We start from the raw sequence: 25,142 nt of genomic DNA, 5'->3' as shown, positions 1-25,142 counted from the left end.
CATGTAACCTGTGGAGCCCACTGGGCAAGCAGGGGGGGGGGGGGCGCAGAACCATATATAAACCCAGTGTGAGCTACAACACCCTGTGTCAAACACACACTAGACGAAAGCTTACTTTTAAAGGCTAGTAGAAATATATCTAAGGAGGAGAAAAGCAAACTGCTCTGGCTGAAACATGACATACCCATTTAGAGAGGGTGGCTATGGCTCAGTGGGGAAGTGCTTGTCTAGTAAACATGGGGCCCTGGTGTCAATCCACACTTAAAATTCTTTCAATGCATGCACAGTTTAGGATTTCTGTGCCTATGGAATACAAATAATCCCTTTTTACCCAGTCAATGCTGAGCAATGAGCTCACCTATGAAAGGGATGGAAGCCAGGGAATCACCAGGAGGGCTGGTGCTGGAAGCCTTCCTCTCCTCCATTCTTTTTATATGGACCTCTCTGCGAGCATCGTTCGGCAGCCAGCAGGTGGTGTCTGACCCAGTCTCCTGGTCATTTACTGCCAGGATGTAAGACTGATGTCTTAAAGGCTGCGGCGTCTGGCGTCCGGACTGAGGTTTCTCTCTTAGGATGACAGATTCTTTACTGTCTAGCACATCTGGCTGCTGAACTTCAGCCTCCTGTAAGTTTAGATCTCCATTCCTTGGACTGGCAGGTAATTCTAAATCTGACATCCCCACATTCTCACTGAGATGAGGACTGGTCTTGGTAGAAGTCCCTGGTAAACACGGGGAGACCTCAGTCTCCAGCTGGGTCGCGAAGGTGCTTTCGGGTCGGAACCGTGTCTGCTGACTCAGCAGACTGTGCTGATGCAGATGATTGACAGGCCTTTGGTCTTTCGTGGAACCCAGTGAGTGCTGGCTGAAGGACGGTTTTGAGACAGGTGGAGGTGGAGCTTTCAGAGAATTACTTCGGACTTTCACAAGTGGAGACCTGTCTTGTGCAATACCCCGTGGCAGTGAGATCCCACTCGTGGTGGAAAAATTTCTGTTGGGATGTGGTGGTCTTAGGTCCGGTGGGATTTTTTTAAACTGTGAAACGGGTCCCACTCCTCTCCCACCCAGTCGTCTGTTATCAGAATTAACAACAGGGGCCACGGTCAGATTGGAGCCTCGGAAAGGCTTGTGCATTTCTTGCGGCCTGGGTCTTTCGTGAATACCTCGTCTATCATCCTGCTCAGTGAAGCCACTCCATTTGTAAGTCTGTTTCCGTTCCCCGTTTGAGTCAGGCGTCTGACTTTCAGAATTGACAGTGGCCGCGGCGTCACTCTGTCCCTCGATGTAATCCCACGAACGAGTTCTATGATTACTGAAGCTAACAGGAGGGGAGGTCAGCGCGCCCTGAGATGCGCTCCTTGGGCAATACTTCATCAGCACAGAATCTTCCAGTCTTTCCTGAGACACACTGCGCTGCCGGATCTGACCAGACTGGGGCACTCGGTCATGAGAGGTGCTTCGACGTCGTACCTGCAGAGCAGTGCGGGTGGGTACCACCTGGTTATAGTCTGCTGAGCTCTGGGATGCAGCCCGTAAGCTGTCCAGTCTTTCCTGGATTGTCCGACAACCTATGTGCAATCTCCTATTATCAATGTATTCTTTGTAAGTCTTATAATTTTTCCAGTCTATGTGCTGATGAGAGTTTGCAGAATAGTGATTGACAGACACAGAAGGAGAATCCACAGCTTGTGATCTACTACTTGAGATTCCTTCTGCATGTCCACTGTAATTTCCAGATTTAAGTAAAATTCCAGAAGGTTCCAGAGGTCTGGAGCCCGTGGTCTGATGGATCAGATGGGCAGTGGGAACCGATGCCGGTGGCGTGGTCCTTGATGCTGCTTTTGTAGAAGCCTGCTCGTTTACACCATACCTTACCTCCTCAGTTCTATGTGCAGGACCCGAAGGGCTGTTCCTATTGGCTAGCAAGTCTACCACCTTCTCAGAAGGCACAATGACGGTCCTCACACTCTCATTGCAAACACACACTGCTGTGTTTGACTTTGCAACATCTGTTGGTGATGGAGGCACTTGTATTTCCATTCTATAGGCCCTGCCAGGTTGTGTCAGGACTGGTGTACTGGATTGCTGTTTGTTCAGTAATGAATCAGGAGGAGATTTTTCAACTGTCTGTGCCGTGGCTGAGGGAGTAGATGGTAACCAGGGATAGCAAACTGGTGGTGGTTCAGGTATGTTTCGGGCATTGCCGCTGTAAGCTTCGTTGCCTTTCAGGTAGGCATCTTGAGAATATGCCTGTACAGGAATTACAGAAAAGTGTCACACAATAATTTTCATGTTTATCATTCACTATTTGACTACCCTACCTTAATCCGGAATGATGTTCACTGTGGCATGCATAGCACAGCACAGGGTACATTCTTAAGAATTAATCTTTCTTTCCTCCTTGCTTGCTTTCTATCTACCTATCATCTATCTGTCTGTCTGTCTATCATCTATCTATCTATCTATCTATCTATCTATCTATCTATCTATCATCCTTCTATCGATCATCTATCGATCATCTATCTACATTCCAAATGCTCCCCACTGCCATCCTCCCTCAGAGCCCCTCCCCATCTCCCTTCCCCTCAGAGAAAGTGAATAAACTGTAGAACATGCTACACACACACACACAAACTGCAGTCATGCGTTTTTCCAAAAGGCTCATGAGACATCAGATCACCCCTACCCAACCCACCACACCCAAGCTATTTCTACAATCTCAGATTTTTTTCAGCAGTCAGAAGGTTTGATGGCTGCCTATTAAATCCCAGCAAAAGAAGATTCTTAGTGTTTACAAGGGAGGTCAAAATATTAAAAGTCTTACCCAAATACACTGTTATTTAAGGCAGTAATACTATAACAAATTAAACATGTATTGAAATGACTAGTCAATTAACTACAAAGAATTAAAAATAAGCCATATTTAAATATTAAGCCTCTAATGAGCTACACAAAATATTTTCATATTTAAAGTCAGTGAATGTGCACGTTTAAGAAATTAAGTAGCACAGAGAAAAGCAAAAAAAAATATGAAAAGATATAATTCATCTTCCTGAAACAAACTTTTTATTTTAAACTAACACAAACATTACTTAATAAATTTGTCTTTTACTTTAGATATTTTTCTATTACTAACAAGCCTGCATGCAGCTAAAGTTAAAAAAAAAACATTTATTCATAGAATCATCTAACAATACTTATGAAGATTTAAGAACTGAAATTAATAAGAGATCCACACAAACAGAGCTCATGGATGCCACACAGGACTATGCTCGGCTTCAAAGCAACTGCTTCAAGTTAGGTGTGGTGACTCGTCCCTGACAAGCAGGCTAATTCCAGGAAGCAGCGCATCCCGCCTTTGCAGCATACAGCCTGCAGAGCTGAGTGCAGCTACCGGATAACGGAGAATGGCAAAGGGTTAGGGAGAGAGGGTGAGATATTTAGAAAATACAGACGCACATAAATATGCTTTAACACTAGTTATAGAGGGTACAGACAAAAACAGAGAGGAGGAAGGAAGGAAAGCACACATCACACAGCCTCTGCACATTAGTACAGTCAAGCAGATTGGCTTGTTACAAATCTCTATGAAACAAGACTTAAAAAGCAAGGAAATGGCTACTGTGCATCTCTTACCAGTGCTGTGACATCCTTTGTAAATTGTAGCTAGCAGAAAATAGGAAAACAGAGCAGAAGCTGCTTACTGGTATAAAGACAGAATCGTGTTGTCATATTGATGCTGGAAACAGCAAGCTACAAATACATCTATATTGGTTTCTCTGGAAGGTACCAAGAGAAGCAAAGGGCAGTGGAGCATAAGAATAACTTCAGAATCCAATCGAGCATCTCGTTCTTGAGCTTTTATCTGGTTCTTATTGAATTTGTCTCCCACTCTTGGAAGCAGAATACGGCTGCTGACACACATCGGCAGGCGTTTTCTCCAGTATGCACTGCCATCTGATAATCTGCCACAAACTTCCCTTCACCGTGAGCAGCATTGCTGCCTCTCTTTTCCCCTGAGCTCCTTCCAGCTCTGCTTCCAGAAGACTAAACGGATGCTCCATTATGCATTAAAATAGTGTAACCTCCTCCTTCCCTCGTAGATCAGAGCACAACCACAAGCTGTCAGCTGACTACAGACAATTTCATTGTGTCACTACTGTTTTCTTTAGATTTTTCACTAAAAAATTAAGATCTTTCAACACAATGTCCTTTATAGTGTTTTATTAGTTTATGAAATAACTACTGACTAGACATGAAAATATCATTTCCAGAGTAAAACTGTGGTAATGACTATTACAGAACACAGTCTGAAATGCAATGAGGAATCCAAGTTAAATCTGTCAACACACGCACGCGCGCGTGCACACACACACACACACACACACACTCACACCATATTTTTATAGTGTAAACACTGTCTATCTGAACAGGAAGCGTGCACTCCACCTTGGGTATGTACCTGGACATAACCAGCCTAGCCTTTTCATGCTAATTATGTCCAACTCACTGCTTTTCTGTGACAAAAAAGAACCTGGAGGAGAGCACTGTGGACTGTCTTGTGTTTTTGCAGTGGGTTTGTGTAATCTCCTGGGCTGCTTGAAAAGGAGGGCAGGTCCTCGGAGCCTGCAATGTCAGGGAAGCTTGAGAGCTTTGACAAGCCTCTACTGCACAAGAAGAGAACAAACACGCTTACTCCCCATGAAGCCCATTTCTATCTCTACCGCGTTTGCCGGAAAAGCCATTCTGTGGTAATTTAAAGGTAGCTCATTTATTCAAATTTGAGGAGAAACATTATCTATAAAACACTTTAAATTTTTATAGTCTTCAGATATAACTGAAATTTCTTGACAAATTCTAGATCAAATTTGGGAACAAATTGTCTCCCAAATGACCACCCATGGGGAAGTTATGATGTTGCTATGGTCACTGTGAGTCAACATAAACTCCACTGCAGGTTACCAGCACGGTGGAGAACAGCTCAGGCTGTAGATAATCCTGCCAAGCACAATATATGACAAACCAGTCCGGGGAGATACCGGGGAAGCAAGTTAGGAGTAGACAATGCAATTACAAAGTGTTTCCTCCCGTGACATCTAAAGAATGCTTTAGACACCTTAACAGTCAAAGGAGCAGGTCGTCTGAATAGAATCAGAATATGCAATTCTCTGTAGTGAATGAGCACCAGGTATAAGAACACTATTTTACATCCTGAGATGAGATTGATACTCCTAACATGCTGATGTCTGATATGTTAATGCTTTGAGCATCCTCCAGGGAACCTTTAAATTATTAGTGGGCACCAATTAAATGGCACAAAATACCCCTTAAGCTAAACAAAGCAATTATGTTCTTATATAATGGTGTCAATTTATGTTCTTAGATGATGATATTAAGTCACCAGCATAAAGAAATTTGCCTGGAATTATATGATCACTGTCATCAATATGCTTAAGAAATGCTTATTTAAGTACTCTTATTTTTTTTAAGATTTATTTTATATATGTGAACATACTATCAGTGTCTCCAGACACACCAGAAGAGGGCATCAGATCCATATACAGATGGTTGTGAGCCACCATGAGGTTGCTGGGAATTGAACTCGAGACCTCTGAAAGAGAAGCCAGTGCTCTTAACTGGTGAGCCATCTCTGCAGCCCCTTATTTAAGTACTCACAACTTCAAAATATGTGTAGGTCATTCTGGTGGATACAGACAACACTGACATTTTCCTAAAACTACATCCAACTGCTGTCAAAAAACTAAGTCAAACTGCTGGATATACCTGCTGGATGGCTCACTGTTGGATAGTTAACTGTTGGGTAATTAACTGCTGGATGGTTAACTGCTGGATGGGTTTTTTTTTTTTTTTTTTTTTAGTCCTTTCTATAATATTCTATATTCATTCTTGAGCTTTTTCACTCCTGTATTTTAGTTTTATCTCACAATAGTTTAAAGGTTTGTATCTTCACACTGAAGCTAAACATAATAAAACTAGAAAAGCAGTAATCATACAGTGCCTACCAGACATCAAAACTTTTAAAACAAACTGTGGTAAGTGGGTGGGAAGCAAAAAAGACTAGCCAGAGAATTCCTCAGTCAAGATCGTAACTGCAAAGATCCTATCAAGCAACATTTATTACTTGGAACAATCTGTATCTTCATTAGAGGTACCATGACTAAGAACATCCAAAGAGACCTGTAGTAACTTTCCAGAGAAATTATAGCAATCCCACCAAAATCACTTAGCATACCTATTATTAAATAGTTACAAAAACTAATAAGAAGAAACAGAGAAAAAAGGCAAGGTGTAATTGCATATGCCTATACTATAATCCTAGCACTTGGGAAATAAAAGCAGAAGAATCAAAAGATCAAGACTAGCTTTAACCACACAGTGAATTCAAGGCTAATCCAGGCTGCATGAGGCCCCAAATCAAATTAAATGCTCTGTAGAATAAACAAACTGAAACTCTTGCTTATACAAGTTCACCCTTAGTTTAGTAACTTAATGATGTCACCTTTGCAAAGGGCAGGAGTAGCATGCCTGTCTCTGGAGTAAACTACAAACTAACAAGGTAACTGTTGAGTGTAGAGAAGAGGTTGGCACCATTGGTGCAACACTTGTTTTTACATAATTGTCTACTTTATTGATACATTTCACAAAGCACATCCTATTATAACTCACAGGACACTCTCCCAGTGGCTACACTGCTTGCTCATGTGTGGATAATTTTTTAGAAAAGTAACTGCTGCTAACTTACGAAATACTAAGGAAATTTCTGGAATTCCTACTCTCTTTTCTCTTAGATTTGACTGACATTTGACAAATGTATATTTCATTTTAACTAGACTATTATGCTAATTATAGAACATATGGGTGCTTTAAAATAGCAATAAAAAAATAGTAATGAATTTAAAGAAGATACTGTTACAGTTTAAAACAATTTTTCCATTTATATTACATAGCCATGGATGGTAGATAGATCACAGAACTCAGGTCCCAGAGATGCTGAGTTATAGGAACAGCCATGACAGTAGCTATTCGAATAAAAGCAAAACACCAGCCCACATATGCATGTGGTGGCAGTTTCGAGGGTGGTTTCGGTTTCAGACCATCCTCAGTCCAAGTAATAAGACAAATGTTGTTCTTTCTTATTGTATTAGACAAGCTGCTCAACTTACAGGCTTCCATACAAAATAGCACAGGAAAGACTCCCAGGACCAAACACCTAGCAACTTGAGTATCTTCAGAGCCATGAGAGCTGATTAAATGTAGCCGGGTAGACTGGTGCACATGGAAACAGCTTGGGTTGGGCCAAGAGAGCTGGCTCAGCAGTTCAAAGCACTTGTTGCTTTTGCAGAGGGATAGGGTTGAAGTCCCAGTACCCACATAATGGCTCACAATGATCCACAAATCTGGTTCCAGAGAATCTGACACCCTCTCTTGACCTTGCTAGACACCAGGCACACATGTGTCATACATACATACATGTGGTGCACATACATACATGTAGGCAAAACACTCAGACACACACAAGTAAAATCTAAAAAAGAAAGTAAGTGTTGTGGGTCACAGTCTACTGTGAATCAGAGGTTGGGGAGTTAGCTCAATGATAGAAAGCTTTCCTAGCAAGCTCAAGAGCCTGGGTTCAGCCCTCAGCTCCAGGGGAGTTAGCTATGGAACTACACAACAGTTCCATGTCACTTAATTCCAAATAATGGACAATAGTCTCTCTGTTTTTAAAAATACAACATACAGAAATCCAAAGTCTGTCAAGTAAAACCAGGAGATTGTTTGTTCTGGAATCTGTTTTAAATGGATTTCACTTTCCTTTCAAAATTCTCTTACTATTCATGTATAAAAACAATGTCTATTTGGAGAAAACTTACCACTTGGAGAATGTCTTCATCCTTTGGCATAACACTGAGTTCCAGTGTGGTGTCACTGAAATCAAGCACGATATTGTCAGGAGAGGCAGGAGACTGAACGAGAAATTGTAACTCAGAGTGTATTGTTAAGAGTTTGTCTTTTAAGATCATCACTTTGAAAACCAAACCATAAGTAAGAAATCACTAGAGCAGAGGTTCGGTGGCACACAAAAGAGAGCGTCCCACATACCCACAACGATCCGTTAAAGTGTGCCACTGACTCAGAAATAGTTCAAGGAAAAACCTCATGAGAATATCAGAACATGATTATTTGTCTTACGGATTAATGGTTTGTTTGTTGAAACAGGGTTTCTCTGTGCAGCCCTGGCTGTCCTGGACTCTTTTTATAGACTAGGCTGTCCTCAAACTCACAAAGATCCACTTGCCTCTGTCCCCTCAATGCTGGGATTAAAGGCATATGCCACTATACCTGGGTTACATTGATGTTTTCAAGTTCTGGGAACTAAATTATAGCTTGTTATACCTTAGCCCCTCAATGTAACATTCTGAGTAACTTTAAACTTCCTATATTTGAAAATCCCACCTTTCCTCAGAAATGAAGAGCATCAGTTCACCATGGCCTCTGCTACAGCATCACCATGGCCTCTGCTACAACATCACCATGGCCTCTGCTACAGCATCACCATGGCCTCTGCTACAGCATCACCATGGCCTCTGCTACAGCATCACCATGGCCTCTGCTACAACATCACCATGCTTACAACCCTTTTATGCTAACACTCCAAACATCTGTTAGATGCGGTGGCAAAGGTTCCCTGAGTTTGCACAGGTCAGCGAGGTGCTGGAGAATGCCAGCAGTGGACCATTTGCCAGGCCTTTGCAGCCACACAGTTCTTGGCTTTCAGCTGCCTCACTGCTGCTACAAAACTTTCTAGAGAAAAATAGAATCATCAACAGCTTTCCTCTCATTTGAAAATTGTACGGGCTGACTTTAATTTCTGTGTTACTCTGAGAGAGACATGTGGGTTTGGGAGAAACAGACCAGGCTGCACACTGGTGTGCTGGTGCAGTGGTGATCTTGGTTACTGGGGAAGGATAGTGCAAGCATCTCTCTTGCTGCTTCTCCAGAGGCTTTGCCTCCATCACCTGGCATTACACTCAAGACTTGGCCTCTCTAGAAATTTCACTAAATACTAAAACATCAAAGAGAATATTCTGAGATCAATTCATCATGATCATGTCATTTAATTGTAAAAATATCACAATGCATTAGGACATTAGTATTAAATAATTCAAATTAATGACACAAACTGCTTTAGACATAAAGACCTTAGGGGTTTGGGGAGATAGCACAGTTGGCAAAGTGCTTGTTGGGTGAATCTTCAGAACCCACCTAAAAATTCCAGGCATGGTGAACTCCTAATTCATTTTGGGGGGGGGGGGGATCTAACAGACTCCATCTCAAAAGAGATAAATACTGCTCTTGAGGATGACCCCCAAGGTTGTCCTTAGGATGAGATACACACATACACCCACACATACAAAAATTACCTTTTAGAAAATCAAGCATTTCAACTGAGTTCTAAACAGGTAAATAAAGCTACCAGGAATCATTCTGTAATCCAACGTTATGAACTTGGATTTGGGAAGAGCCTCTTCAAACTGATAGAAAACTGGGTATCAGAGCCAGACTCACTGCACTTACTTGACTCAGTGATGTGACCTTTTTGACTTTAAATCTTTTTTTAAAAATGGCATTTAAAATTTTTTTAAATTGTATGCATGAAAGTAAGTCTCTATTACCTTTGTGGTCCTACCAATACTCACTCTATAAATATTCATTTACCTTTAGGGTTAAAAATGCTATCATTCTGCAGATTACAGGCAAATGGATTTAAAAATAACATCTCGCCATTAAAACAAATGAAGACACACAAGTCAGTGATTTTGAATAAGGATGCTCAGTAAAATACAGTAAAAATATGCATCTCAGTAAGACTTGTTTTAGAAAACCAAGTGTGCCTTTACTTCTGTATTTAAACAAATTATATACCTGTCACTTTAAATCAAAGTGGAAAACTCATATTCTTAATCTATAATGAGTGCTCTCAAACCCCACAGGATCTTACATTGTGAACATTACAAACTTGCAAACCCGCTCAGCAATCAACAGGCTATCACTTGGCAATACCATATACAACTTGCAGTGTTTGGAGAAATTCTGTGTCACTCTAGTCCCCGGAGAACAGCACTGTATAAAACCTACCTTTTCTATAGGGTTTCAGCCCAAATTAATCAGGTTTCAAGAATCTTACCTGTTCTGAATGAGAGCAATCACTTGAGAATAGGTCTTTCCTATGACACTTTCTCCATTGACTTTTATAATTCTGTCGCCTTCAAAGGAGAGGGAGGGAGAACACACTTATCAGGAACTTCTGAAAGAACTCACTTTGAGTAACGGTGAACTAACTCCATGACTGCTCCCTGCTCTCTACTCTGTTTTTATGGTGTGAAATAAAACCACTTGCTGCCTGAGCTCCACCCCCAGACCAAATAAGCCCTTATTTTTTTTTTAAATGTACTTGCATATTTTAAAGTACCTGTTACAAAAATATATCTCCCTTTTAATACATCCAGTTTTTTGGGAAGTACAGCAACATTCTAAGAATTGTAGACACTGCTGCCCTGCAGCTGCTGCGGGAATTCCTGAGTGAGCACTACTCACATCAACCTGAAAGGTCCACAGAACTACTGGCAACTCCTCGCCGACCTTGTCATTCTAAGGAAAACTACCCACCAGGCTTCAAACGCTGACTATACACATTTCATCAATCTCCGCTGATTTTTAGTCACTGATTTCTATATCTGGTTAACTGATAAGTGTACTATAAAACTTAAATATGGATGTGTGTGGGGTTTTTTTTAAATTTTTTTATCTATTAATTTACTCTTTGTTTTAATGGGGGAAAATACTGGATTACTCAGAAAAACCAAGAAGAGTAGAAAAGCCACAAAAGCACAGAGGACATAGAAATGAAAAGCAGAAATAAAGTCCTTCTTCTTTGCTTATCATATCTTCTCCAGCTTATTTTCTCAGACACCAGGAATGTGACAGGCAATGCTTTCTCATAGAACCCCATCTCTAGTGCAATACTGATGATATTTGAGAAGGGCTACTCTACGGTTGGTACTTATGCTGCATCCTGGTCAATCTGAGAAGTGGTGCTCACTACTTATCTGTAGCTCAAAGTCCACTTTACTCAAAGTGGACTAAAAGAAGTTTTGTCAATTTGTACTTTAGTTTGTTTTATACATAAAAATGAGAAAAATATTTGAAACTATTTGCTAATCTTTGATCTTAATTTTATTAAAATCACAAATCAAATTAACAGGATTTTGTATCAAACAGATATTAAATCTACCTCAGTAGAACACCCCAGTGATACCAGAAAATGAAGGGACTTGCAAGTTCACAGGAAACCTCGGTGATTCTTTGTGCTACTTGCAGAATCACAGGATCCCAGATTTGGGGATCCAGAAATATCTCTACTTTACTAAAGAAATCTCTCTATCAGATTGTTACTTTGTAACCCTTTTGTCAAAATTCACAGGGTAATTTTTTTAAAGAGAGACTGCAAGCCTGTGTTAGCTAAGTGTTACACTTTATCAAGTTACATTGTTATGTCTGATCAGCTACATCCACTCAGTTTCCAGAGAGACTATCTCAGAAACAGTTATAATATATGTGAAGAGAGAGAGAGAGAGAGGACACACAGAAGGAGAGGAAAGGAAAAACATCCAGAACTGTAGGAGAAGCTAAAGTGCCCAGCACCTGTGCATAAGCCAGCCTCGAAGGCCGGCCCTCCTTCTTTCACTTGTTTAACAAATATGGTATCCATCGGCTCCAATCGGTTCCTCTGTTTTCCTAGGAAAGAATAAACAAACACAGGACATAGCTTTACTTTACAGTATCTTTACTTTATACCCCCACATGTAAAATGGCATTTAATTAAAATGAGAGCAGAGATTTCTCATGAAGTAGTACACACATTCCAAATCTGGATGCTAACATGAAACTTTGGGATTTTATTAACTAAGCATTTGCTTGCTTCCTCCATAACACTGACTGATTCCGTTTACTGAGCATCGTCTGTATATTAATGACTACATTATATGGCAGACATACCATATAACCCCCAATTCCTACAGCTAATGCATACAATGAGCACTAAAGTACAAGGGGACTGAAGTCTTGAAGGATTCGCTACACAACAAATGTTAAAGCTGTTACACAGCCGCCAGACTACTGCTTTCTAATACTGAACTGCGCTAGACATTGAAGTCATTTCTTTCTTCTAAAAACTGATGGGAAGAAAGACATAAAAATAAATGACAAGGCAGTATAAAAACTGGATAAAGAGGAGTACAAAATGCCCTGGTGACGATGGGAATGCTACCAGGCCAGATACAGTCGGTACTGTACAAGCTGTGGTCCACAGACCCACTTGTATGGAGACCCACAGTGCTGTGAGAAATGAGTGCTCTAGAGTCAGAACACAAGTCTGCTTTGTTAACAACCTTCCTGTGTGATCCTAACAGAATCTCAGAATGTGAGAATGACAGGTTCCATGAAATGGATGTCAAGGGAAGAACATTCAGAGAGTGGGGCCAGCCGAGTAATAAATACCATGCAAAAGTAAAAAAATAAAAACAAAAGCAAACAACCCCCACCCCCGCAGTTCTCAAGGTTCAGACCGGTGGCGTCAGCATCACCTGGGGCTGTGTTAGAAATCTGGATCTGTGGAATGGCTCCAGACTGAGGTTAGTGCCCAAGCATGCACCATCTGCTGCATTCTCTGCAGTGAGAATGCAGGTCGATTGCATGCTAACTTGTTACCACAGCATTTCTAATGCTATCTGCTAAATAGCAACGCTGGAGAGAAGAGGGTGACACACATGGGAATCCTCCATTATTGCTGCATGGAACGGAACACTATGGTATGTGCATCAAGGAGGTTCAAGAGCTGTTTCTCGGTAACAAACCATCCATCCGCCTCTCCTGTTTATTCCTAGCTTGGTGATCTGCAAGTAGCCCTCCAAAGCTGTAACTGACCACACAGCTATCCAAGCCATCATAGTATAGAAGCAACTGTTTCTGTTTTGGAACTCAGTAGGTTTGGGCTCAATTTCTTTTCTCACTTGAAATTTTTTGTTCTTACTTGTGTTTACAGAAACTTATACTACAAAAAAATGTTCTTATTTGCTTATTTATTTGCTGTCTGTGTCTCCCGTGAAGCCTACAGGCAAGAAATGTATTCTTTCCCGATATTTATCATACCTAGAGCAATGGTCGGCACAGAGCTAGCTTCTATTAGGGAAGCATTGAGTCAATTAATTGCTTAGTTTAGCTCTTACAGGCTTTTGGAGACAGGTACTGTGATCCAACGACTGTCATATGACTGAGCAAGAATGAGGAACGAAGCCACTAGCAGAGGGGGAGTAGAGATTTGTGGCCAGGTATGAGTTCAAATGCTGCACTCAGAGAAAATGACTTAATCCATTTCTCAAGCTTTAACGATAGAGCTAACTTCAGTCATGAGCCATATAACAGTATTTGTCAGTGACAAAGCATATATATAAAACAGTGCATATATATGTGTGTGTGTGTGTGTGTGTGTGTGTGTGTGTGTGTGTGTGTGTGTGTGTGTGTGTGTATAGGTATATATTATATATATAAAACCCATGCAGCACTAGACGTGCACACGTCACAGTAACTATCCACATTTTTAGTCTTGTTTTTCCTGGTAGTGCTTCCTAGCACTAGGCGCCTAGGGCTTGCATTTTAGGTGAGAGCTTAGCCAATGATTTAGATCCCCATCTATGTCTGTAAATACACCTTACAACACTAACTCAATGACAACAATCACCTCCAGACATCCTTTCATAGTATACCGCCATCTTATGTGATCCATAGCTGCAATTGTAAGGGGGAAATGTCTATCAATTGAAGTCATTCAGAATGCAAACCCTGAATTCTAATCAGGCCAGATCCCTGTGTGACCAACCCAATATTTATAACAGTTAGCATTAAAGGAAAACCACTTATGCTGTTGGCTAAAGATATGAGGATTTAGTACTGTTTTATTAAGACACTGCTTTCGGGCTGGAGAAATGGCTCAAGGGTAAAGAGAACTGACTTCTATTCCAGAGGTCCTGAGTTCAATTCCTAGCAACCACATGGTGGCTCACCACCATCTGTAATGGGATCTGACGCCCTCTTCTGGTGTGTCTGAAGACAGTGACAATATACTCATATACATGAAATAAATAAATATTTTAAAAAGATATTGCTTTCACGGGAAGCTTTATATATATAATACAATACATCTGTTTTCTTTTTAATAACCTCTTATTTGTGTCATAAAAAAATATAAAATAGCAGCTGGAGAGCTGGGTCAGCAGTTAAAAGTACTGGCTGTCTTTCCAGGGAACTTAGGTTTGATTCCCATCATCCACATGGTAGCTTATTACCATCTGTAACTCCAGTTCCAGAGGATCCAACACATTCTTCTAGTTTCCTTGAGCACCAGGCACAGATGTGGTACACAGACATACATGCAGGCAAATACTCATATTCATAAAATAATCAAACATTAAAATGAATCAACACAAGAACTCACTGCAAATAGTATCAAATGCAAATGACTATTAATACATTCTACAAAATAGAAAAGAGTTAGCTGAGTAGCAATGTGGTGATATCTAAAACTTTTGGCAGAAAAGTTCACTAGACAGAGGAGAGATATCCAAAACAATTTCAATGTCTACCTAGCTACTGACAAATTTGCATCACATGATGCCTGAACCCATGTGGAGAAGACAAAGAATCATGGATGCTGAGAGTGGTCTATGGATTCTTTTTCTTTGCCGTGATGAACTCTATCCTAAATTCTGTCAGGCTATAATCTTTTTTTTTTTTTTTTTTTTTGATATTCTCTGTATTTACATTTCAGTTGTTATCTCCTTCCCATCACTCCCATCCCCCCTCCCCCTCCCCTTGCTTCCATGAAGGTGCAACCTTTTCCCAACCACCCTCTCCCACCTCAGCACCTTGGCATTCCCCTACACTGGAAAAATGAGCCTTCACTGGACCAAAGGCCTCTCCTCCCATTGATGCCAGATAGTGCCATCCTCTGCTGTATATATAACGGGAGCCATGGGTCTCTCCATGGGAACTCATTGGTTGGTGAGTCCCTGGGAGCTCTGGAAAGTTTGGTCATTGGTTGGTGAGTCCCTGGGAGCTCTGGAAAGTTTGGTTGGTTGATACTGTTGTTTTTCTCATGGGGTTTCAGCTCTTTCAGTCCTTTCTCTAGCTCCTTCATTGGGGTCCCTGTGCTCAGTCGATGATTAACTGCAAGGACCTTCATCTTTATCAGTATAACTCTGGCAGAGCCTCTGAGGAGGCATCCATATCTGGTTCCTGCCAGTAAGTACTACTTGGCATCATCAATAGTGCTTGGGTTTAGTGTGCATATGGGATGGATCCACAGGTGAGGCAGTCTGTGAATGATCTTTTCTTCAATCCCTGCTCTTCTATTTGTCCCTTATTTCCTCCCATGTTTTGTTCTCCCTTCTAAGAAGGACCGAGGCATCTGCATTCTGGTCTTTCTTCTTTTTCTAATTCTTTTAAAAAGAAAACTGCTCTTCAAAAGTCTCAGGACGAAGCTTACTTTTTTTTTTCAATTTTTATACTCTTTATATTGAGTTAAGCATTTCTCTCATTAATTTTAACATTACACACAAACAGAGGAGAAGGGAGATGGAAAAGAGAAAGAGACAGACAGACAGTCTGAAATTCTGTTTGAACCTGAGCACAAATGTATCATATTTCAAATGTGTATAAAGCCAGTGATGGCTAATACACATCTATAATTTAAACACTCTGGAGGCGGAGGTATTAGGATCTTAAATTTGAAGCCAGCCTAGCTACAGAGCAAAGCTTATCTTGAATGTGTGTACATATGTATGCATGAATGTATGTATGTGCGTACATACATTGAAGAGATTGCTTCTTTGCTGTGATGAGGATGTGAGTTTGTACCTCCACCACCATGTAAAATGGGAAGCATGCAGCACACTTCGAACCAACCCAGACAGGTAGATCCCGGGGCTCAGTGGCTGGCAGGTCTAGCTGTAACCACGAGCTCCAGGTTCAATGTAGTATCTGGACAGTAAGAGAGGATGATACCCAAAGTTCTCTGCATTTCTCCATGAGTAAGCATACCCACATCCACATATGTACACATGTACAACACACACATACCAAACAAACTAAATTAAGAGAATAAGTTAATAAAATGTGTCATTCAATCTTATAGTTCTTGTAGGTCAATTTCTCCATATACAAAACAACAAAAAACCCCAATCCTGAGTTCTAAGACTCTGCCTCCAGACAGCTGCTCTGGTGACTCTCAGACAGTTGCTTCCTGTCCCCACCTTTACTCCACCATCTCCTGACTTTTTGAAAACTCACATAATATGTTTTAAAGGTTAAGTATCTTATTCAGGTGTCTTTCCATTGACCTTCTCAAAATATTTATTTGAGCATAGCCATGTAAGTAAGTCTTTGTCCTTACAGAAAAAAATTAGTAAATGAATAAGGCTCACACGGGTGCCAAGTCTCACACGGTGCCATGCTGACACAAGCACACTTGACTAAGGCGACCTGTGAAGCACACCTGACTGACTCACAGCTCAGGAGGACAACTGAAATCAGAGAACACACAAAACTTCACAATTCAATCATGTTCACCTTAAGTAAGGAGAATTAGTGATACTCAGGTAAAGGTGCCAGCTAATACTGAATGTCCACAGGAGTTTGATTCTGTGTCCAGGATAATGGAGAATTTATGAAAAACCTTAGGCCCTACAGCCAGAGCATAAGGTTTAAAACCCCACTTTTAACATTTACTTTCCAAACAGGATGCCAAATTTTGTAATTTGATACATGTTAGTTATTGATATGAACATCAAATTAAACTGAATACTCTTTTTTTTAAAACTGGCAATTATATCTCCCCATGATTTTACATAACTTCCTTAGGCGTGCCAAGTTTACTCATCTGCAATGAGGTAGTGATACTGGTGCCCACCTGACAAAGCTGCTGCGGGGATTAACATAAAGGTATTTAATACATATGACTATGTTTACACAGATCAAGACGGGCCACGTTAGAAGACACCAAACTGTAACCCTGCAGAGAATCAGAAACACTGGTTGGGAAAACATCCATTAAACTCAGCTGTCATGATTGAAGGAAGCTGAGAGCACAGCCCAGTGGGAACGGAGGTGGATGAGAAGAGGGAACAGACAGACAAGCACTCATGGCCCAATGGTGCTGCTGGGAACGTCCCAACCCCAAGAAGACTGGTGGCTTAGACTGAAGTCTAAGAGTCATCTCTAGAGTCAAGAGAGATGATTTAAATCTATAACAAATGTCTTCAAAAATGCTAAAGTTAAAACCACCTGCAGCATTTAGATTACCTGAAAAATTTAAGTATAAAGTACACACAGCCAACAGACTATAAACCCTTGACCTATGCCAATTATGAAACAGACTCTGAAAGAGCTATAGATAACATCACTACAGCCAGGAAATCCTACAGCTCCAGAACAAAGTAGATGTGCCACTGACGGACAGACCAAAAAGCCCATATTGTCACATGTATACAAATATGTGTATAGTTGTACACTTATGCTTGCATTGCTCCAGAAACATAGCAACCAAAAGAAAAAAAAAAACCTAAAACGATTCTGCATAGAAATAGGAAGTGACCATAAATCACAGTCAAGAGATATTCCACAGAACAAAAGAAAAATACTGCAAATTATGTATCTGAAAAAAGTTGACAATCATGTTATTCAAGAACTACAAAAACTCAATAGCAAAAAAGATCAACCCAACTAAAAATGGGCCACAGATATAGACACTTCTCAACAGACATGCAGTGTCATGAGAAAGTGACAAGTGCTGGCAGGGCCCAGAAGAGAAGCCCTGTCCACACAGTGGCACTGGAAAATGACACAGCTGTCTCGGGGTTTCTACCGCCCTGATGAAACAGCAGCCGTGGGGAGGGGGCGTTTCAGTCCATGGGTCTCAGGTCACACGGCTGCTATGAGGGAAGCCAGGGCAGGAACTCAAGGCAGGAACCAGAGGCCATGAAGGAGTGCTGCTGACTGGCTTGCTCACCATGGCTTCCTCAGCTGCTTTCTTTCTTAAACCACTTGAGATCACCTAACCACAGCTGTCACCATCCACAGTGGTTTAGGACCTCCCACATCAATCATAATCAAGAAAATGCCACAGAGAATTGACATTATGGAGGAATTTTCTCAATTAACAATCCCTCTTTCAACAGGATATAAGTGACCTGAAGGGGATGTGGGGAAAACAGAGGAAATGTTAATTAGGGAAAGCAGGTGTGAGATAAATCATAAGGAATCATACTATTATCTACCTAATTATACACATACAATTTAAATGTAATTATCCCACCTGGACTGATAATGCCCTCCCCAAGAGCCATAAACTACAGAAACCCTCTTTTGAATTGTTGGTCAAACCTGACCAAAAAGAGTCCTAGCACATTATAGGCTATTGCTGTTGCCCCCAGTTGCCTCCGAGAAGTAGAAGGTAAGACCCTATTGCTAAGACACTGCGCACTTCAGATGCAGGACCCTGAAGATCTAAGCTGGACCTGACCTGAATGTCTCCTCCTGAGGACTATCACTCATGATACCAAAAGGTGTCACACCGACTTCCAAATGGATGAAGCAAACTACAGCCCCCCCCCCCCCATACCCATGTGTGCCTGGGAACCAGAACAGCCAGCATGACAAGATTACCCTTAGGTACAATAGTGGTGTGCACACACCTTGGCAGTAACCAACAGCTCTCTATCTGGACTTGAGGCCAACTCAACTAAACAAATCATACCTGGGACTAGAAATCTAGCTAGCAACATCATGGATCTTGGAGGAGAAGCTAAAACCACCACCTTACTATGTAGGCAGAACCCTAAACTATATTTTAAGTGTTTTCCTTATACTCAGAGTAAAGGCAGCCCTCACCCTTCATCAAGGAAACTTATTGCAACAGATGGAGATCATTAACAGAAAAGTACAGCTAATGAAAATGCAGAGCTGTGAGGCTCCAATGGATACATCTGCAAAACAACTCCTACGTATAAGGCTCAGGGAGCATTGCCCAAGAAAGGCAGAAAAGCTGTAAGAGCCAGAGAACAGGATATTCGCCGTGAGATCATGTCTCACAGAAATGTCAGAGACGCTACAGCCATGAGGTCTAACTAATATGGATGCCAAAACATGAGCTGAGCAAGAACACCACCAATACATATGCTAACACGGAAGGGAGGTGCAGGTCAACTTGTGAGTCCTCCATCATAGACAAAGAACTGCAGGCAACTGAGGAATACTGCAAGTGGGTAAAGCAGTCTTCCTCAATGAACAGAAGCCCAATTACCTGTCCAGTGCCAAATGGTCAGCTTGAGAACATACACATATAAGTAACATAGAACAGACTGCGCAGGTGCAATTACAGATTTTGGAAGAAATACACATTCTTATATTCTCACTCCCGCCCGCCCTCCACCCCTCATGCACAGGCACACAAAACCTCAAAACGATAATTTCTACTGTCAAAGAAAAAAAAGCAATGAATCTGATAAGGGGCATGGGTATATATGAGAAGTTGAAGAAAAGAAAGGTATGAAGGAAATGATGTAATTATATTATAATCTCAAAACACAAATTAAAAAATAAAAATAATATCTGTAAGATTTAGTCTATAAACATAATTCTAAATTTTTTATGTATTCATTTTCTTCACATAGTTTTTAAACTATAAGGAACATTTAAGACTGGGAATTTGCAAAAGAGATCACTGGTTGTTCTTCCAAGGAACAGTGGAGACTGGAGATTGGGCCAACTGGAATGTCAACTTCTTCACTTAGTTGTCCCCACCTCCAAACTAAGATCAATGCAAACAATGAATAACTGTCACACATAGGAAAACAAACTGAGAACAATAGATCACAGCAGATCATGGGTCAATGAGTAAACTCTTACACACTCACCAAAAAAAGAGGGCACATCCGTCTTCCAAAGGACTCCAGCATATGTCAAGTATGTAAATATAAAATACCGACACAGTGTAAAAATAACCAACACAGCAGCTATTATGAAAACAGTACAAAGCTTCCTCAAAATAAAAAAAAAAATAAATAAAAATAAAAACTGTTTGCTGGTCATCTAAGTAAAGGCAATGAAGTCAGTGGATGACGCCCCGTGCTTCATGTTTACTACGATACTGGCTCTGCGCTGTAGCTCAGGCTGCTCAGGAATGCACCACAGGCTGACTTCAAACTTACAGCAACCCTTCTGTCTCAGACTCTCAAGAGCTGGGATTACAGGCATGAGTTTCCACAGTCAGCTATAAAAGCTATTTTAAGACCCTAACAGAGACAAATGTACTACCTAATGTTAAAAATATTTGTGTAGCAGAGAATGCCTTTAATCCCAGCACTCAAAGGCTGAGGCAGAGGCAGGTAGATCTCTGAGTTTGAGGCCAGTCTGGTCTACAGAGTGAGTTCCAGGACAGCTGGGACTGCACAGAGAAGCCATGTCTCAAAAACAAGAACAAACAAAAAGCATATATTATGTACTCAAACAGTAAAATACTATAGCTTATTGGGCGCCTCTTTTTTTTTTTCCCTTCTTTTCTTCTTTTTTGGTATGGGCAAAAACAACAGAGAGAGGGGGGAAAGGTAAATTATTAAATCAAGATGTTCTCCATCTTCTATTCAAGACAAGTGTGGTGAATTGTACATGCTTGGCCCAGGGAGTGGCACTATTAGGAGGTGTGGCCTTGTTGGAGGAAGTGTGTCACTGTGTGGGTGGGCCTTAAGACCCTCCTCTTAGCCACGTGGGAACCATCTTCTTCTCTTTGCCTTCTAGACAAGATGTAGAACTCGCAGCTCCTCCAGTGCCATCCGTGCCTGGATGCTGCCATGCCTCACACCACAATGATAGTGGACTGAACCTCAGAACCCGTACGCTATTCCCAAGTTAATGTCCTCTATAAGAGTTGTCTGGGTCAGTATCTGTTCACAGCAGTAAAACCGTAAGACAAATGCACTCATTTTCAGAATACTAATTAGTACCTTCAAGTGTTACCTCCCAGTCTGAAGATCTGACTTTAGGCGTTCTTAATCTCAAGTTATAATCATTTCTGAATGAGGTCCAGATGAAACCTGCCATGTTTCAATCACAATTAAATATACGATAAGCAAACACATATTCTCTTTATGCAACCTGACCTTCAAGCAAAGGAGTAAAATTAGCTTAAAAAGAAGTTTATAAAAACTTAAAAAGGAGACAATGTTTGAAATTACTCATGCTAAACTTTCTCAAATCAAACACATTTAATTTTTACAAACTTTTCTCCATGAGAATGTTTCATATACTAAGAACCAGAGAGACTAACAGCACAAAACCTCATGAAACCATGAAAATCATGTTTCATTTAAGCCCACTCACACCCATATAAGGCTTTTAAAGTTAAGTCTGAGATGTCAGTTCATTCATAAATACTTTAAACACTTCGGCAGGCATAGCTGAAAGATAGGAACTTACAGGCGAAAGCAAAACACTCTGCTAGGTCTCCGCAGTATGGATGACTCTGCACAATGGAGTTTCGCATACAAGCTGAGCACAAACCAACCTTTCATCTCCCAAAATATCTACTGAACTCTAAGGACCAACACGGCCCCAAAGGCCAGCAGACAAATTCAGAAAGGTCTCACATGTGAAAAATCACATGACAGCCTCATGTTAAGTTTATAAACAAGTAACTCATTCCTGTCAATCTGCTTGGCTGTAGATTCAAGTCCTGTAAGTTTACAGTGAATCTACTCACTGTAATAAATTTAACTTACAAATTAAATTCTGAGTTTATAGTCAGTCTTCTCAGCTATATCCTCAGATCCCATACATTTACAGAGGACTTGCTCAGTTACACAATAAAATCCTGTGTGTTTATATGAAACACGCTGCATGGTAATCTCATGGGTACAGAATGGCACCTGCCATACAACAGATACTCAGTAGGAACCTTCTGTCTGCTTCAAAACGTCACCCTGGAAAGTGGAAACAGTAAGCAGCCTGAAGCACCTCTGAGGGTTGTCTCCAGAAGAGGCTCCTATGGGCCTCTTTAGTCCAGGGACAGGGCGGGCACCAGAAGAGCAGTGTAAGTGAACCACCACTAGGTGTCAGGCACGAATCAGTTTCCGAGCTGAAGCTTGGCAGAAACACTGGGAGTCCATTACCTAACAAATACTTCCCCCTAGTTCTCTTTGAAGGAACAGTCAATGACTGCCTTTCAGAGCACTTCAAGTTCAGTAATGTTAGTCTTTTCCCTTATATCTTAGGAGTTTCATAAATGATGTATATGTCTAGAGTCATGGCCCTGTTGTTCTTGCTTTGTGAGGTTGTAATTTCTCTGACGACTTAGACAAATTGTTAATCATAAGCAACAAGTTCCCCATCTGAATTTACACTGCTCAACCCCTTGACCAATAAGCTTGCCAATGCTGTCCTTGGTGTACTTTCCCCTTCAAGACTCCCAGACTCTCTTCCCGAGATCACCTATGTACCCATATTTCAACAAAACTTTCAAGCTCCTTTCCCCAAGGCCTTTCCAAGTATGCAATTTGCCCTCTAACTACAGAGAAGGCCAGGGCAGGCCAGCTGTGCGTCAGTTCTGGGCAGGTTAGTTTAGCTGAGAGACGTATGCATGTATGCACGCTGCTCTCCCAGTTCAAGCAAGTTCCTGACCACACTCAGGAAAGACTGCATTTCAACTCCTCCCTCAAGGAGGCTCTTCCAAACTTGTGGCATTGTTAAGATGCCTTCCCCAGCTGCAGGTCACCCTGGCTCTGTCCTGTGTCCCTGCACTTCTGCTGCTCTTCCCTCTTGGGTCTTGTTTGTTTTGTTGGTTTTAATGCTCAGTTTTCATTTTAAAGGTTTTCTTTTCCTCCCGTGTCCTGTCTCAAGTAAGAACTTAGTCCTCACAGCCTGAGGGCCACAGATAACTAGCATGTACATACTCTATGCTATGGCCCTGAAGTCCCCTGCCTCCCACCATGCAGCTGACTGGTGCTGGCGTGCCTCTGCCTACTACACACCCTTCACCAGGGCTGTCCAACTCACTGTGTTGCGGGGTTTTGGGAATGAACAAGCCTCCCCAGGACAGCCATACACGCTCGTCCCCGTGGCTGCTGTCTCACGTTCCCACTCATGAATACCTTCGTTCCTCATTCCTCCATAAGTCCTACTGAGCTTTGTAACTTCAGTCGTTTGCTCCATGTCAGAAAGCATCCTTTCGGACACTGTACTAACACATCCAACTACCACAAATGAAAAGGTTTTCTCTGATACCATAACCTCCCAAGATCTTCCTTCTAGTTATTCTGATTCTTGCTGGCTTGTTTTTTCTTCTCTGGCCATTATTAGATACTGTCTTCCCTAATTCCGCTTTACCCTGTGTTTCCATGTTCTTTGGACGGTTTTGTTGCCAGGACAGATTGCTAGCATATCTGTGATGATTCCTAAAAGGCCACCCCTCCCTAAGAACTCCAGAGTAGGTACTCCAGCACCACAGGGAAGCAACCTTGCCCCAGGATATATTTCTCTTCTAGCATTCTTCGGTTAACAGCGTCTTCGTCTGGTCAATCCCTCAACCTAGAAAATCTACCATGGCTCTCCGTGCTTGCAATAGTAATCCCCAACCCCCATACCTGTTCTCCGAAGTCTAGGCGAAGGTTAATGCAAACATCTCAGCAATGTCCCGAGACTCTGCCGTTCCTCCCTTCACAGTGTTTCATCTGCCCATCAGCAGTCTGACAAACATCCTACAAACCCAACCCTTCCCTGGCAGGAAAATGATTTCTTCTGCCACAGGCCTGTAACAACGGCACATACTTTTATTTCTGTGCTTTAAACCTTATTCTATATTTCCAGCTTCCATTGTCTCGTGTGTGAATCTGTGGGTCTGTATGTTTCTAATAAATGTATGGCAGAAACTATTTTTGAGTTTGAAAAACAAAATGCTTGCCCTACATTTCACCTGAGAGTGGGAACGGGCTGGTGAAGGTGTTAGTGACCTTGTGGACAGCGCCGCAGGGAGAAGGAAAGGGTGCGGAAGGCAAGCTGTTTTCATTGAGCAGTGGAGGAAGTGCACTGCATCAGGTGACAGTTTTCAACACTCTGAAGGAAGTGAGGTTAGAGGCCGCATGGCTTCCTTCCACACAATCAGCTTCGTGTCCGGCTCACAGTACACACTGGACAGATGTTTGCTAAGTGAATGAAAAAACAACAAAAAAATGTATTTCTTAAAGTCCTTACACTTAGCTGCAAATATTTCTGTTCTGTTTTGATGCCAAAGATGAGAAGTTATCTGCTACACATGGAAAACAGGGGCTGCAATCCCCACAGTGAGCCTTGATTATTGGGAGGCACATACTTTCTATGTAGGCTTGCTGGAAAGCATCGAGAAACAAGGCTGGGGCTCTCTGGCCGGATGGTGTCTGTGACCCAGGCTATGCAGCAGTTGGAAAAGACAGCTTAAAGCCACCTAATTATACGGCTGCCTCAGCAACACCGTAAGAGAAAGCCAGGGCAGAGAGCCCTGCTTTGGAGACTGCTCAAACCCTGGTGTGAATCTTTAGTTCTTTTACAGGTACGTATCTCTGCCAAAGACCTCCAATTACTTCTCTCTGAAGCTATTTTTTATATTAAAATAGTTCATAATAAAGTGTTTAGAACTTAAAGACATTCTGAAATCACATCTAGTTTGTTTACCACCATCTTAACTTCATGTATTGTTTATCAAGTCTCAGACTTGAAAAAGTCTACTCCTAAAAAGTGGATTTCTGACATCTGCTTTAATACAGCTCTATTTCTTTCATTATGGATTATCATTCATTATTTTTAAGTAGTATCAAATTTTCTTTTAAACTTTTCACCTGCCAGTTTATTTTACAGAATGTTCTATGTACGCCCGAGACTGTCCTATTTTTGTTATTTTCTTATACACTCACTTATTTGAAATATGATTTCTAAATCACTAAGTGCCACCAACTCTGAGTTACAGGGGCTGTGGGGAGTAAGAAG

At 41.4% G+C, this 25,142-nt stretch overlaps 1 protein-coding gene across 6 annotated transcripts in view; it reads right to left on the bottom strand.

Moving 5' to 3' along the window:
- ARHGAP21 (Rho GTPase activating protein 21) overlaps positions 1-25,142 on the bottom strand; it is a 121,671-nt gene that overhangs the window by 29,918 nt on the left and 66,611 nt on the right. For 4 of the 6 annotated variants that reach the window (XM_080918023.1, XM_080918025.1, XM_080918027.1 and 1 more), the window contains 5 exons: positions 11,724-11,816; positions 10,207-10,285; positions 7,892-7,946; positions 3,636-3,665; positions 359-2,249 (listed from right to left, as the gene is read on the bottom strand). In XM_080918023.1, coding sequence (XP_080774149.1) covers positions 359-2,249; positions 3,636-3,665; positions 7,892-7,946; positions 10,207-10,285; positions 11,724-11,816 — 2,148 coding nt within the window. The remainder of the gene's footprint in view (positions 1-358; positions 2,250-3,635; positions 3,666-7,891; positions 7,947-10,206; positions 10,286-11,723; positions 11,817-25,142) is intronic. The other 2 variants (XM_080918026.1, XM_080918028.1) reach the window with 1 other exon arrangement.

The sequence above is a fragment of the Micromys minutus genome (genome assembly GCF_963924665.1).
Source record: "Micromys minutus genome assembly, chromosome: 6".
Lineage (NCBI taxonomy): Eukaryota > Metazoa > Chordata > Mammalia > Rodentia > Muridae > Micromys > Micromys minutus.
This window is presented reverse-complemented; position numbering and strand designations above follow the sequence as displayed.